The 16,412-nt window shown below is 41.8% G+C and overlaps 1 protein-coding gene across 2 annotated transcripts in view; it reads left to right on the top strand.

Annotated features, from left to right (window-relative positions):
* LRRFIP1 (LRR binding FLII interacting protein 1) overlaps positions 1 to 16,412 on the top strand; it is a 101,951-nt gene that overhangs the window by 51,729 nt on the left and 33,810 nt on the right. For both annotated transcript variants that reach the window (XM_059820716.1, XM_059820715.1), the window contains exons 3-8: positions 3,523 to 3,540; positions 7,547 to 7,594; positions 9,233 to 9,277; positions 9,811 to 9,861; positions 13,488 to 13,520; positions 14,648 to 14,695. In XM_059820716.1, the coding sequence (XP_059676699.1) occupies positions 3,523 to 3,540; positions 7,547 to 7,594; positions 9,233 to 9,277; positions 9,811 to 9,861; positions 13,488 to 13,520; positions 14,648 to 14,695 (243 nt within the window). The remainder of the gene's footprint in view (positions 1 to 3,522; positions 3,541 to 7,546; positions 7,595 to 9,232; positions 9,278 to 9,810; positions 9,862 to 13,487; positions 13,521 to 14,647; positions 14,696 to 16,412) is intronic.

The raw sequence follows: 16,412 nt of genomic DNA, 5'->3' as shown, positions 1-16,412 counted from the left end.
AGGACGATTCTAATACATGGTGCTTGCTCCCTTGCCTGTTTCCATACCATTGGAACCCCCCCAGCTGATGGGAGTCGGAGCAGTGATGGGTCCTGTGTTTTTTACCATACCATGCTGCTATGGTCTTTAAACATTTGGTTTACAGTTGCAGAGTTTAAAGCCAGTCCGTTTGACTCGCACTGTAGAGTTGTGTTTGGTACTGAGACAAATGCTTGTATGCATTCAGGTATTTATTTTTAATTCACGGAGAAGAGCAAGTCAGGAGTTGTCAGCTCAGTCTTTCTGAGTAACAAATTGTTAATTCTCATGGGGCTACCAGCTAAAATGGAGAAAAGAATTTTTTTCTGTGTATTTTTTTTTTCTTAGAAGCTTGGCATAAGATACATTAAAGCCTTTTTTTCCAAGAAATATTTAATAGTAATGTTTCAAGACACGTAAAAGCTGCAGCATTAGGGCTAATTGTAGAGAACGTTTTATGTAGGAGTACCTTCTGTGTGTTCTGCTGGCAAGACTTTAAATGTCTCTTCGAGGACTGACACTTGGAGACCACAGTTTAAGCTGACATGAATGCCTGAAGTGAAAAGAGAATGATCTCCTCCCACTCCTTAATCTGCAGGATAAGATTCTGGCTTGCCAGTTCACACAGCAGATGAGCCTGTACTTTTAGTTCAAGGCAAGAGCATTGTGCTTGTCTCCTCGCTTCATTTTCCGCTCTTGCTTTAAGGACATAGCACAAAACTTGCCTTTGCTATTTTGTAAATGGGTTCTTTACCAGCATACTCATTTGCACGTACTTTTCCTCCTTTGGACTCATATTTCTTTGGAACAAAATATGTTACCAGTACTTTCTGTCGTGGGTTTCTTTTTTTCCATGTCAGTTCCTTGAGCGTGTAGTAAATTTAGTAAATGTACTAAAACCAAGCTAATGTGGGCAAAAGACTTGCAAACACTCCTGGTCTGCTCACCCACCCTGTTGACTGTGACTTAGGCCCCTTCTTCCCTTGCTAGGTTTTGATGCCCGCAAGTCTGATCTGAGTCAGCAGGTCCCATGGTGCAGCTGGCATTCAGGGTTGTTTGAAGCTGTTTGAAATCCCAGGCAGCGCAGGAAAAACTAGAGAAAAGCGGAATTCTGGTGGCTTGAATGGGGGGGGGAGAGACTGACTATGAAACTTGGTGCTTGCATATACAGGGAAGAAGTTAAGGAGGTTTGTGGTGGTTAATCTGTATCTTCCTTATACAACCAGTGTGAAGAGGCACAGGAAAATTTGGAGAGGGACAATGTTGAGGGTGTTTTTAGTAGACTCTGAATTTCTGCCTTCTGCTGCTGTCTAACCATGCTTCACTGGCTTGTTCTGTCCGGTTCAGAAGTTATTTCTATGAAAAACTTCACTTGTGGGAAACCTCATATGATGAGGAAAGCAGTCTGCCACTAATACCGTGGACAAAACCATTTTTGTCATACGGTAATACAGGAAAGTGCTATTTAAGACATTTGACTGCTTAGATGTTAAACTCTTTGTGGCAGGTGTTCCTGCAGTAGAAATTATTGTTTAAAAGTGTTTGTTTTTTCCTATAACGTACTATCTAAGAAGGACAGTACGCTGATAAGAGATCAGTCACTCCGGAGCAGGGCTGTTGTAATGCCTGTTAGCTAGCGGATGACCAAAAAATTCCACCCTCTGCGGTGCCTGGCCCTGAACAAGGGCCTCATTGTTATCTTATCCATTGGCAATCTGGGTCCTGGACACAAGACCTCTTGTCTGTCTTGCTTTGCACTCAATGGGAATACCTGCTATGCCAAGCCTGAAGCACTGGGGTTCAGGAAAGAAGACTTCCATGGTGTTGCCTCGAAGCGTGGGTGAAACGACAGCATGGGAAAGTTAAAGCTTAAAGGTTAAACAGCTACGTGGTAATTGCCACATCTAAAACGGTGGTGGTTGGCTTCTGTGTGTGGATGAAAGGCACTCTGCGTGTGCAGCGGAGAAGGAAAAGATCAGAGGCGTTATGCAGTCTTGGGAACTGTGGGAGGGTTCAGTTCATTTTCCTCTTCAAGGTTTTCTTAGTAAAAGATAAGCGAGGTGATCAGTTGTGTGGGAATGCGAGTTTTAAATGTGGGTCTCAATTATCCCCCCTGCGCTTGTAGGAATAGGAATTAATGCTTCTGAGATACTAAGCTGGGTTCTGCCGTTGTCCTTCATGATCACAAAGGGGAACCCGATCAGGCCGTGGAGGCAGGGATGGAAAGAAGCATGCTCTGCTTCCCAGCTTTGGGATCTGGGTTCACCTGTGGTGGCTCAGAAGAGCGGTGGACAGCAGGGATCCACCGAATATCCCAAAATAGGGGAGACTGGCTGCCCTGCCGCCTGCTGACCAGCTGAAGGGTTGGAGTGAGAGCGATGTGCCGTTCCCCCTGGGTTGTACTCATAGAGCAGAGGGGCTGGTGTTAGTGTTTATTCAGCATCAGTGCTTATCTGGGAAGATAAGCAGTAAGGCAGCTGAGGGCTTTGAGACCAGAGCTGTGATAACGTTTCCTGCAGATACCAAGCTGGGTGTTCCTAAGAGCTTGGGCTCCCCAAGAGAAGTGGGGAGAACGAAGCTGCAGTTCCCTTCTGGATTTGTGTAGCCAGTTAGGTGTTTTTGAACAAGAAGGGTTTCTTGCTTTAGAAATGCTGTGAGAGATGCAAGAAAAAGCATGTTTTCCGTTTTCACGTGGATTTACAAAGCTGATCAGTCAGGGGCAGTTCTCCACTTAAACAAAACTCAGATGTATTAGAGTGTCTGTAAGGCTTTTGTGTATTATTAAAATGGTTCAAGACTTATTGAGCAACTTTGTAGAGTCAGCGGTGCATTTATTAGTGCCTGCAAATGGTGCGAGGCTCCGTGGAAACATTAAAAATTGAAAAAGCAACCTGCAGAGATCCTCTAGTGCTGACAATATATGTGTAAGAAATTTTCAGAGAGTTTTAACAAGCTGACACTGTGCTCTGCACAGGTGAAAGAGGTATAGCATTGATGCTTTTGTTAACTATGCTTAGTCGATTAAGGACAAAATCTGTCCTTAGCAGAAGAACTGATTTTCTGTAGTAAATGCCATTTGCTTTTATTGGGATGGTAGATGCACAGCTGTCATCCTAGGTGAATATTTGGGCATCCATCACTTTGAAGGACGGGGGTTAAAAAAAGCGAGAGGTCTTAGCTCACAGCTGGGTTAGGCCCTGGGCCGGTGCAGAGTCTGAGGAGCAAACGTTGCATGTGCCTCCAAGAGCCTAGTGGGTATGAAAATGGGAATGCTGTATTTTAGCTGTTTGTGTGGAGGAGGCCTAGAATGTAAATGCTGCTTTCATTCTACCAAACTCTACAGGGCTTCAATGTGCATTTTTTTGTATTTGTCTTTTGCTGTGTGCTCTGTATAAATGATTATTTTTTTTTCCCTTTAGAATGAGCTATGGAACATCGCATTGCTATTTATTCATTCACGCTCGCTTTTGTTTCCTTGTTTCTTTCCTTTCCCTTTTCCCCTAGATCTATCAAGTTCAGAAGGTAGGGCTTGCTCTTTTTCATTCTTGTTTGCATGTGTGTGTTCCCACATTATGAGTCTTGCTAGCATTTCAGAAAAGCCTCTAAAGAATGGAAGGTGCACAGCAGGCTTTGTATTTCCACACCATTCCCCCCTTCCCTCCCGTAGGCTTGCGGGGTGGATAATAAAGGGGAGTGGAGGAAGGTGACCCGTGTAAAATGTGTCTGGTCAGGCACTTAATAGATTTTTTTTTTTCTGCAGACTCTTTGGCAAAGAATAAGCAATGGGCAGAAGAGTAATTTGGCAAACCAGCCATCATAGCAAAGTGTGGTGGCTCCACGTGTCGCTAAGATCCATACAGCCATTTATGTGTTGAAGGCCAAGAGTACTGCTGAAAGTATTTCAGGCTGGGCAAGCATCTAACAGGTGCCAGCAGGAAGAATGACTTTCAGATGACTTTGTTTGCAGAAAGTCACTGAAGTAAATCAGGGATGCTGTGTTTGAAATGATAATCTTTTGGTAAATAAACTGTATGGCCTTTCTTCCAATGTGACCTAAGCATTATAAATGCTTTTATATTGCTTAATCTTCTCTCACCTCAGTTTAAAGCCATGATCTCTTCCCTCCTCCCCATTTCCTTCTCATAGTTCCAAATGATAGCAAAGATAATAATGATGATAATGGTAATAGCTGTAACTGAGGTCATTTGCTGTGTAGCAACAGAGTTTTGGGGTTTGCATTACGATGTTTGGCTATTGTATGCTTCCAGCGTGTGAACTGTGTGGTACCTAAAAAGAGAAATAGCTCCAAAGAGATTTTGCAGGGAGGGAGAAAGCATGTGTTTCTTCAAGCCTGCCATTTTCAACCTTGCTGAATGTTTCTTTTTCTCCTGAGATATTTTTATTGCTTGCTGAATGATAAATGTCTCCTAAAACCACAGCCTGCTTGTTTTGTTCTGGCACTCCAGTGGCCTTAACTGCATGTTTCACCCGCTTGACCTAGCAGTGCGTGCGCTTCTTGGAAATGCTGTTCTCCTCTTTAAGCGCATATGTATATGAAGATAGCTACTCAAATCATGTGCTCTGGTATTTAATCCTGACCCCATCAATTTGGCAACAAATATATCTTATTCTTGTTTTTATTTGTGGAGTTGACTGCGTACTGAGTGACTCAAATTATCATCTGCCCATGGATCAACAGGCTTGTTATCAATCTCCTTTATGGCAACTAATTTAATCTTCTGGTACAAACGCAGCCCCATGGGAGACAAGGAGGTTGTTTACTGTTGCTGTCCTGACATGGATGAGAAGATAAGTGGGTTACCCTCACAACATCCCGGAGTGAGTTTGCAAGTCTAGCAGTTTCACTGTCACTTAGTGAGCAAATCCGATCTCGAATTCTCTCTCAATGGTATTAATGTCATTAATCATTTAATTGTAATATCACTTTTCAGGGTAGGAGGGAACTTGAGTCTGGCAAAGGCCTCAAACTAAAGACCAAATGAATGGATAAGCACCATTTCTTCCTTTAACCCACGCGGCCATTCAACCCAGGCCCCTCGGGGCAGAGCAGAACAGTCCTGCGGAGAAAGAAATGGGAAGTGGCTAAGGGAGCAAAACACCCGAGACTTCAAATGCTGGCGGTTCAGCCCGGTGTGAGGTGTGCTGTTTAAAAGATTATAAATTAAAAATAGTCTCAAAGCAATCACATTTATTAACAATTTTCTTTTGGGAGTATTAAGCATGGAGCTGTGTAATTTTAAATGGTGGAGGAAAAGACTGTAAGTGGAACGTAACTTGTGACATAACAAGTCTTTTAAGGGGTATTTCCTCATCGCCCTTTTGCAAAACTGAATTCAGAAGCCTGCGTCAGAAAGTAAGGAGAACAGAGTGCAGGGAAAGGAAGCAGCAGACCTTACAAAAATTATTAGTGTGTTTATGGATCCTTCCTATATGTGAGAAAGGATTCTCCATTTTCATAGTGTGTTTTAAAAATTTATTTCTAGTGTTAGAAAATGTTATACATCTTCTGGGGGGGTGGGGAAGCCTCTAATAAGGCTTTACCTGACCTGATTTACTACAAAGCATATAATCTGTAGGTTCTGATTGTGTACACAATCCTGGCCAGCTGGAGTTCATATAATTTTCAGGGGTCATTTTCAGGATGTGATGTACATAAAATTTAAATTTTTTAACAGGCTGTTGTATGGGTTATGCTTCTGCCTGGAAGTAACTAGTCTGAGCACTTCTGAGGAAGCACGTAATGCTTGAATAAACAGTGGTTCATGTCATGCACTCTAATTTCATGTAGTTTAAGGAGAAATTTCACTTGCTTGCAGTTTGGCTAGGCGTTGTGTAGGGGTATTAGACATATCTGAGCACACACTGAGATGCTTTGCAGGCGAAGCAGAGGGGAGTACTTCCCTGTTCTCATAGGGATGTGGTTACAGAGCTTGTTGAACTGTTCTCTCTTTTCCTTGTTCCAGAGAGGTGTTTGCATGCTATACAAATCTGCAATGCAGTGAATTTCTTTCCTGTTTTCAAATTACTGGCCTAAAAACTTACTTTCTAATATTTTTCCTAATGAATGAGATTGCTGTGAGCTCCTACCTTTTCCCAGTTTGACCCCAAAACTGACAGCATTTGAAGGTCCTTGTACAGTTTGGGCTATCCAGGGTGTGTAGTTGAGCACCCCGCTGCCTATTCTTCTTCATAACAGACTTTCTTCTCTCCAGAGCTGTTAAGATGAAAATGAAGATGACCTGAACATGAAAATAATTTTGGTGTTTAATGAGGAAGAACTCTGAATTGGCATAAACTGATACAGTATCAAAGAACACACAGCTCTTTGTTCTAGTTCATTAATAAATAGTGAATGAGGTTTTTAAGGGTGAAAGTAAAATTACATTAATACCATTGAGCGAGTGCTGAATGCAGAGTATACCACAGAACAGGTTTCTGATTTTTTTTGATCATTACCTAAGGTTTTGGCTGTTGAAACTCCTGCCTCCTCAAGCCTCCAGGAAAGCTGGGAAGCACAGGCTTGCTTTTTACACAAATACATGAACCTCAAAGCACATAATCTAAATTGTTCTAAAATATGTATTATGCTTCCTTAAGCAGGATTTCCATTTGCTGATTACTGTGCTTTAGGCCAGTGATTTATTTTTTTTTCTTCACGCAGGAATGTTATGGTCACCATTACAAATGCAAACTTCCTGAGACTAGATTTGAAGCGCGTGTTTGGGGAGGAAGAAGAGTCCTGCTAAACTTGTCAGTCTTTGAACAATTTGCTTGTCTGGTGGAAGTGCAAGTTCAGTTCAGGGAAGTTCCCAATGTTGTGCAAAGAAAATACGAACTGAGAAATGGTTCAGAAGAGACAGTTTACTAAGAAAATGCATGGCATTTGGTACTGAAATGCAGACAGCTTTCCAGTCTCGCCTTGCATTGGTGAAGCATGTCCTAGAGGTTCCTCTTCTATCCTCGTTGGTCATACCACCACTGTCAAGATGGTTGAAGTGTAGGCAAAAAGCCTTGTGCTCTGAAAAGGAGCTCTGCCGAGTTCTGAATTCAGTGAATAAGAATTCGGAGAGATTAATTGTATTGTATTCAACTTGTCTTCCCGGTTTGACAAATCTGTACGGTAAACATGATTTGACAGCATTTTTCATCCTGAAAGTGTTCTGCGTTCGGATCCCTTGTAATGAGTCTTGACGTAAATGGGTCAGGAATTCAAGACTCACTATGCTCCTTGCTCCTGTCCCCGCAGCACTGGTTTTTTTGCACTGCTGAGAAAGAAGATGATGTCGAGTACCCCCGCCGTACCCCAAGCATCCCTTTCCCCTCACTGGGCAGCTTTTCCTGGGCACGTGCCGCAGAGGGCTCTGGTGGCACTTGGCACGGCTTTTCCCTGGCATGTTTGTGTGTGTGGGGCTGTGTGGCGTGGCCGAAACCTGGCAATGCATGTGTTAAATGTTCTGTGTTTTGCCTTTCTCATCTAAAGTCTGTTTTTTCCCTTTTCTGTCTGTAGAAATATTATGGTCTGGATACTAAATGGGGAGACATCGAGCAATGGATGGTAGGCCTTGATCAACGTAGCTAAACAACTTTTACGTGTTGAAGTTTTGTATAGTTCATAGAGTTTGAAATCCCACAAAGTAGGTATTTTCATCTATTGAAAACATGAATTCCACTCTTATCACAAGGATTCTTGCAGTCTGCTTCAATACCTGAAATGTGGCTTATGATCATCTTAAAACTGGCGAGGGTTTGGTGAGAGCCATCTCTCTTTACAGACCTCTGTCTCCACCCTATCACTTGAAGGTTAGCTCACCATATAGACCCATTAAAGCCACTTGTGATCCAAGGAATATATGTACTCATTTTACTTCATGGATTTTGTTACAATGCGAGTCTTCTCAAATCTGTCTTCAGTTAAGTTTTAGCCATCCTTCTTCAGTTACCTTTATATTTACGGGTCCAGGGGCACTGTTCGAATGCATTATTACTGCTACTATGGCAGTGCTTGTTTTTTCCAATAATGCCATGTCCTGGATTTTACTATTTGCTAAGGCAGTGCATTTGATACCAGATATGGACTTGGCCATGAGAAACATCTGACTGTTTTAACACCCGTAATACAATGTGAAGAAGTTGCTAAAGGGCTGGAAGACATTGGCTTCAAATGTCTTTCAAACACGAGCGATTTCATAAACTTACCAGTGATGCCAGATGAAAACTGTTGTTCATGGCCTGGCCCTACAAGCTGAGGAGTGCACACTGAAAAAGGCAAAACCGAACAGCTGACTTCCATTGTGGGAGATAACTTTTCAAACCCCCTGAATTCCTTGACCCTCGATAATTAATCTGCATAAATGCTCGTTTGCTCGATGCCTTCTTGAAAGCCTGCTGCCGTGTGGACCAGCCATCCACCCAAGATGCTCCAATCTCACGGATGAGCCGTTAAGTCTTCAAATCCTTGCTTGGTGAGCTTAGCTCCACCTTACTAGCAATTCCCTTGCTTAGAAATCAGTTCACCTGTGAGAACCGTTAACTACAATGTTGAAACTCCCCTCCCTCCCCCCCCCCCCCCCTTTTCTATCACTGTTTCTAAATTCCGTGTAAAATCAGTTTCTTAAAATTAGTTTGTTGAAACGTAATACATCCTACGGCACTTCCAGCATTCATGTAGCTTTTGGCCTGCAAAAGGCAGTGGGGCTGTGTGTCGCAGAGGCTGTAAGCAGAGTATAGATGCTTTTGGTCTGGAAGAAGGGGCCAGGCCTGTGTCCCTCACTAGAGAGAGACCATTGATTGCCCTGCCACATTATGTCAAATAGAAGGTTTTTGAGATGTGTTTTGAAGGACTGCAAGCTGGAAAGCTTAATTACAAAAGCACTGTAAGTATGCTGATTCCCAGGTGCAGAGAGATGCACTTGAAACATTTTTTGAGGTAGAAATAAAGGAGTCACTGCATGTGGTTTTCTGAAAAAGTAATAAAAGTGTGTAGCAGAATAAAACGGAGGGGAAGAAAGTTGGGGTCACAAATGAGGGGAAAAAGGGGGTTTCTGACTTGACATGGCATCACCTTCCATTATTTGGTTTAACCTTACTGACTCCTAAACATTGCTAAAGTTCACTGTGTCTTTCTGAAAGCTCTCTGTTGGTGTATCTGTCCTTTCAACACTTCACTCTTTGTTTTTCTCTGCTGCCTCGGTAGGAAGACAGTGAGCGTTATTCCCGTAGAGCCCGAAGAAATGCCTCGGTTAGTATCTACTTTTGCTTTTTCTTTTTAGCTAGATGTTTCAAATTAAGAAAACAGACACGTATAAGGCAGTTCCTTTTTAAAAGAACAAACAAAGCAAGGTTTCCCCCTACCACAGCCGAGTGAAAACCCCAAAGCCACTTCCTGGCTTCTCTGTCCTCTCCCCCGTCACTCCGGGGAGCTTTTGCACATGTGCTAGAATAAAGCGGGGCAGGGGGTGGAAGGTGGGGAAATAACCTGCTTGGAGTGTTTAATTGTTCATTTATTCAGACTGTGGGCCAAGAGTGTAGAGCAGGGAACACCCGAGCAAGCTTGGCATTCATCCTGTAGTAAAATGCTTGACAGTGTTTCTTGGGCGGGGTATGTTTTCATTTACTTTCTGCTTATAGTTTTAATGCAATTCTTTTATAAAGACATTTATTTTGTAAGTCTTTTCTTTCCTTCTGTTCCATCAAAGCCATCAGCATTTACCTCACTGCCTGTTACTTGTGTTCTTTTCATTGTTTTCTTGTCTTTATACTTTCTTTTGATAGGCTTCGGATGAAGATGAGCGCATGTCAGTGGGTAGCCGTGGAAGCCTGAGGGTTGGTAAATTGTACAACTTAAGCGTGCATGTGTGTGTACCGATGTTGCTGTCCCCTCCATACTACCAGACTGGTTGTAGTACTCTGATAATATCATCCTTCCAAGGCCTTGACATGTTCCATGTTAAAGGCATATGGTTTTTTTTTTTTGAGTACATGTAGGTCACTAATTCTTTCCACCAGGGGAACTGTCAGATTTGTATGCAGTGTGCAGAAACACCAGCAGAGCATGCAACTCTGTAGGAACCTTTCTGGTAAATGCTGTTCACAGTTACTGTTGCAGGAAGTACTTAGCCAAAACGTTGGTACATGCAGCTGTTTTCTTGTAGGCACCTTGAAAGCTCCCCTGTTTCATTACTGATACTGAGAAGTTGGGAAGAGGAAGTGCTAGCTTACTCCCACGATCAATGTTTATTAGCTCAGGAAACCAAAAGCAAATTATCAGTGGAAATAAGTCTTAAGCCCTTTGGAATTGCAGGTGAATGTTCTCCGCAAAACTGCTTTAGAGATACTTGAAATTCATCTGCAGACTGGAGTTTTGTGGAGGGAAGGATCAGAGGAGCACAGAGTGCTGTAGTGCACCAGTACTCATCTGTAGGAGAAGTTCAAACAGTTTTTTCCACAAAATATCCTTGCAGTATTTTTCCAGATAATACACGTGTGTACAAATCTTAACTCCGTTCTAGCATAGGGATAATCAGCTCTTGCAATTGTGAAGACAATTTAAGCAATTGAGTAGTTGTGAACAGCTAATGCTGTAGTCTCAGCATGTGTTGGTAGTCTTCAGAAGATGATCCGAGCTCACTACTTCTGAGACCAATGGAGAAACATTCAGCTAACCACAAAACTGAAACAATCCGTAACAGCACTATGGCGGAAGCTCTCGGCAGTCCTGAACCTGAATCAGCTGCGACTAGTTTATGTTATGGAGTCATCTGTGCCTAAAACTGTTGTGTTTGAGAATAATTTGTACTTCTGCTGATGTTGTTCCTAACTTACGTGTAGTGCTAGTTATGTGGTTAAGCTGCATGATCAGTTGTATTTTTATAGAATCAGCAAGACCTGTATCATTCATAGCAAGATCTTTATTTGTAATCCTTAGTTTCGGGCTTCTTTGGAGATTTCATGTCATAAAATTACTTTTTTTTTTCCTCCTTAAAAAACATGCTAATATTTATCTAGGCTAGAACTTTTCCTGCCAAAGTATCCCCTAAAGAACAGGATTGAGTGAAATATCTCATATGCCTCTAGAAGAGTTCTGGAAGATGAAAAAAAAAAAATAAAATTACTACTGCAGAGCCTGCTCAATGATTCCTAATGGAGTTCACTGTAAGATAGTATAAGATGTACTTAAAATTAAGTGTTGCCTTGTTCCCTTTTTAGTGGAATCCTTATTACTACTTACAAAATGCTGTTAAAATCTTTAAGATTGCAAACTTATTCAATTGTTTTCCAAGCTAGAAGATGCCTTAAAACTCCAAAGATTTAACGAAGAAAAGCTTATCTTCACAGCTGAACGTGAAAACCGATGTTTATTTTACTTAGATTTGGATGTGTTTATGAAAGTGTTTTTTGGAGGGGAAGAAATCTCTAGATCAGGTGGAATGTCAATTCTTCTATTTAGAAGGTGATTATAATACAAATGGGTTGTTTAACCATGGCTATAACTGTGTGTCCCTTGATGTGGCAAGATGCAAGCACACTGGCACTGTATTTACAGCGGGAGCCCTATTCATCTGAAACACCTTCTGTTCATGGAAATCCACTACAGATTCCTTTTGATGTGCTTTTGTAATACAATCCTGCATTTTATTGTTACACATTTAAACAGCAGAAGCCTTGCATTCTGTTTCCCCACCATCCCTTGAGAAGAAGCTTTCCTGACCTTTTTTTTCCCCTGGAGCAGCCAGTCTCTGGGCTGCCAACGTGCCTTCAGGCTGCGATAACCACTGCTGGTCTGGTGAACAACGGTCTCCGGCTGGTTCATGGGATGGCCCATAAATACCTAATACTTTTCCAAAGAATGTCCTTTTTCTGACAGAAGGATCTGGTTGAAACCTTTCACCCTGGTATTTCTAGTGATGTTGCACAGACTCCCCCCTGTCCTCGTAAAGTAGCATTCGGTGAATATTCTTACGCAAGCTGACACTTGGGCATGCAGAGGAAAAGAGTTTTGACAGAGCTTCCTTCCCTGATCCAAGTGTTGCTGGGATTTTAGAAGAAACTAAGAAAGTAAACATGCAAGTTCGCTGTTCTGAACTGAAATTTACCCTTATACGTCTTTTAGTTGTTTTACTCGCAATGAATTGGCCATTGATAATTTCCCTAGTGTGGGTTTATAGTAGTTGCTTTTAATAGTTTGACCACATCTCTCTCTGGCTACTTGTGAAGTTTTGGCTCTTGCTGTGTGTGTCTTCAAAACAGCAAAGTAAAAAAAAAAAAACCAACAAAACCAAACAACAACCAACCTAAAAAACTACCTCTGAGGACTAGAGTTCAGTTTGGCTTCTGAGCCATTTTAGCGTGAAGAAAGCACCAAAACCTGTTGCCTGGTGTCCACCAAGGGTTTATAAAACTAGTCGGGGAATTCTGAATGCTCTTCTTCTTTTGGGTAGTTGAAGGCTCCTCCCATAGTTGCGGAATGCCATTGTAATTGGTCTAAAAGACTTTCATTTTCTGAAAATGGATCTTGCATCTTTGGCACTCGGGCTTGTTGCACTGTGAGGTGCTGATGGTGTTAGGGGTTGCTTTGTGAAGCTTTTCTGTACAGGAAGGTTTCAATGAAATGAGCCAATATCAGAAATGTATTTCTCCCTAAAACTTCAGCGCCCTACTGCTCTGCATGGTTTTTACTCTGGATTTTCTCCTGGAATATCATCTAAGTGGATGTCTGAACTGCAGGTACCAGAGATCTGCTGAGCTAGCTTTTGGGGAGCTAGCCTGGATGCTTCTGGCAGAGCAACCATCAACATGGACTGCAAAACCACCTGAGATGTTGATTAGACCAAGCTAGCAAGTTGATTTAAGCTCCACAGCTGTGCCTATACTGTGAATGGTGGCCTGGTGTGTTGATATAATTCTAGCTTGAGTATATCTCCGCATCCTGCAGGCAGACCTTCAGCTGTGATGAAGGGGCATTTTTAGCTTTTCTGTGGCTCATCCTGAACCCATCAAAGTGTCCTGTCTCTCTTGTTTCAGAAGTTCTACAAGCTCGATTCTTTATCACACAGTTTTTCCTAGGGAAGCTCAGTAACATTATCCTGTGTTTGTTGAGGCACTCAAGCCTCTCTTCAGGCTCTTTTCTCCTGCAAGTGTCCTTGTTCTCCCGCTTCTCAGCTGGCTGTCTCTAATCCAAGACCATCCATCATGAAATACTGTTGTGTTATTAATTGCTCATCATGGAGTTTGTGCGTTTTCTTTGTTTTGTTTGCTCCAAAGTTCCTGGCCTCTGGCTTTGTGCAAGAAGTACTGCATTATCAAAGTTCTTTTGTTGGGATTTACATCCTCTGAGACTGTTTTTTTGGGGTTTTTTGTTTATTTCTTTTGGGGGATTCTTTTGATTGCCATAACTTGCTTCAGTGTTTTCCTTTGTATTCTGATTTTTCTTTCCTTTCATGCCTTGACAGTCTCATTTGGAATATGCCAGCACCTACCCAGTGGTGAGAATAGCCTGCAAGTTGCAGTGTGCGTTAAAAACTAATCACGAAGAAGCTAACATCAATTGTGATAGCTGATCTGAGATAAGGGATGATGTAAAATGATCCTGAGGCAGTTTGTGGTCTGTGATGTAAAGATGCTGCTTCCCTCGCCTACTGGTCTGACGCAGTTCAGATGAAAAGCGCTGAATGATGAGAGAGATCTAAGCTAGGTCTAGTTCAGTAGTTATCATAGGACGGAGCAGAATAGCTTCTATTTCCCCTAACAGACTTTCTCTGTTACAGTCTGTCCATCATTTGACCAGGTATGTCTGGTTTTATTTCAGCATAAATCTGGAAAGGAATAAAACTCTCACAAACTCACTCTGAATAGATCTAGCAAAGGTGATGGGACAAATACATTGCCTACCAAAGCTGCAGCTTGTGTATCAAGCTGTGACCTTTGCTTTGCAGGATGAAATCAAACTCTGTAGGTAATAATAAGGCGAGAGCAAGCATTTGCTTTGAACACATTGAGATAAAGCCGACTCCTGGAAGAACAGAAAGGGCATGGAAGGGAGAATGAGGATTGGGACTTTAAGCTCAGTTTAAAACACTTCCCTGTACCATTAGCAGTGCTGTCTTGTGGGAGCACCATGTTGAACTAGAGGTGTCTCAGTTTCTGCAGAAAGCAAACTGTGGAGAGCAGTTTGATAGACTCTCTAGCTTTTTCACTCTCCTTCGTTCCCTTGCGCTATTTCAAATTCTGAATGCAATGTATCTATTTGTGAGTGACCTATATACAGAAATAGTTCAAACACATTTGGATTTTGCATGCATGTATTGATGTAGTAAGTATAGACAGCTGGTAGCTCTTCTAATTGACTTAACCCGGCAAGCGTGAATGATTTTAACTGTGGCTACTAAATTTAACAGCACTATCATCAATTTTTAACAATATTCTGTAATAACTGGTCATTTGACTTTGAGATTTGATTTTTTTTTTTTCATGTGTGCTTACTGAGCTGTGTTGTGTAGAGCTGGAGGAAAATTGGACTGATGTTTTTGCACGTTGATATGCATGCCTGGCTATGGATGGGTGCGCATAAACTCATTGATCTTTTCATCCTGCATTCTTAATCTCACTGCAGGCTGGATTAGAGAATGAGAGGACCAAAAAGAAGAACTACTCCAAAGCAGTATGTATCTTGACTGACTGTCTCAGAGAGGTTTTTGCATACAAAAACACTGTGATAGGACAAAGAAAATGTGCAAATATGTTGGTTGTAAGAGCTCACCAGCCTAATGTCAAGGATACGGTGTAACTCTCAGGACTTGTTGGGTCTGCGAGAATACTGAGCATCACTTCATCTGCAAAATGTGGTATAATCCAAACACATACCTATGTCAGTGTTGTACATAAAGAGCATCTTGGAAAAACTCAAAACCTAGCTTGAGCTTTAACGTTACACAGAAATAGTTAATACTGATAGGGTATCTATGTAGTATAAAGGCTGCATCTTTCATAAAGGTCATTAGAATATATATGTAGTAAAGGCTACATCTTTTAATAAAAAAAGTTCTGTGTAGTATTGATGCCTTACTAGCACCTGTATCAATAGGGTACTACCTAGAGCACCGCAAAGCCGGACGTGGATGGAAGGTAAAGGATAATGTGCTTTCACACAGTCAGGATTTCAGATGAATCTCATGGGGAGTGATTCCAGGGAGGGAAAGAGTACACGAGAGAGGGCAAAGTGGCGTACTGCTGCTGCGGAGGGAAGGCTACTCATGGCAGAAGGAGGTTGCCAGGCTGGGTTGGGGTTCTTCAGCACACCGGAAATCAGCAGAGAATTGTCTGAGAAGTGGAAGCTGGCTGTGGGATTGAGAAAGAAGCCTGAACAAGCAGCGTTAGCCACAGTCTAAAGGTAAAAAATGTTACAAGTATAAATGGACATAATGGCAATGAGAAAGTTTTCTGCACCCATTAAAAGCAAGAGGAAAACCCAGAAAAGGACAGGTTCAGTTGCACATGAAGGGAGAACAAGTAAAATCTGAATATTTTAGCCTCCCCAGTATGCGATTTTATTTGTTCTAGTTTTCATGAAGGTTATGATCAGATGCTTAGCATGTTAACGTAGCATAAAACAAAGGTCAGCAAGGTCTGACAAAGTTGACCCTCCTCTTCAAGAGTTGTCTGGAGCATTTGCCTTCAAAATATGCGCTGCAGAAGTCTCTGGAGAGGATGGGTCATAGTGACAAGGGAAATGACCTGAGCTATGGGGCTTTAGTTTGAAATCTGAAAGATGCAGGGCGAATTAAATATGTTCAGAAGTGTCTCAAATACAACGTGATAACCTGGATTTGTGGAAAATGAATCATGTCAGTTCAACTTAATTTCCCTAAGCAGGGTAATTATTTAAGGGAATAAAGGAAAAGCATTAGATGTAACTATAACTTGACTATAAGGCTCTTGGCATGTCTCTACATGACATTAAGTGAAACCTTGGGCAAGATCGAGTTCTTGTAAAAGAAATGCACAGTTAGTTGAAAAATAACTGTTAGAAAATGAGACAGCTGGAAAGGATCTCATCTGGTCTATTCCCATCTAAGACAGCATCATCTATTTTTAAAGGGGAAACCAGTCCTGCAGGAGTCTATATTGCCTTGTTGTCTAAGTGCAGGGAGCAGAGGAGGTTTCACGTGATGTTAGAATAAAAATACTAATGATGAATAGCAGACAACTTGCCAAAACTGAATAGTAGTGAAAATAAATGAGGAATACCGCATTTAGGGAGAATGAAATATACTATTACAAAGTAAGGAATATCTGAACCATAGGAATGGTTCAGATAACGATCTGAAGTTACATTTAGTCAATATTACGTTGCTGAAAAAAGGCAAGCTTAATTCCTC

The sequence above is a fragment of the Gavia stellata genome, chromosome 8 (assembly GCF_030936135.1).
Source record: "Gavia stellata isolate bGavSte3 chromosome 8, bGavSte3.hap2, whole genome shotgun sequence".
Classification (NCBI taxonomy): Eukaryota; Metazoa; Chordata; class Aves; order Gaviiformes; family Gaviidae; genus Gavia; species Gavia stellata.
This window is presented reverse-complemented; position numbering and strand designations above follow the sequence as displayed.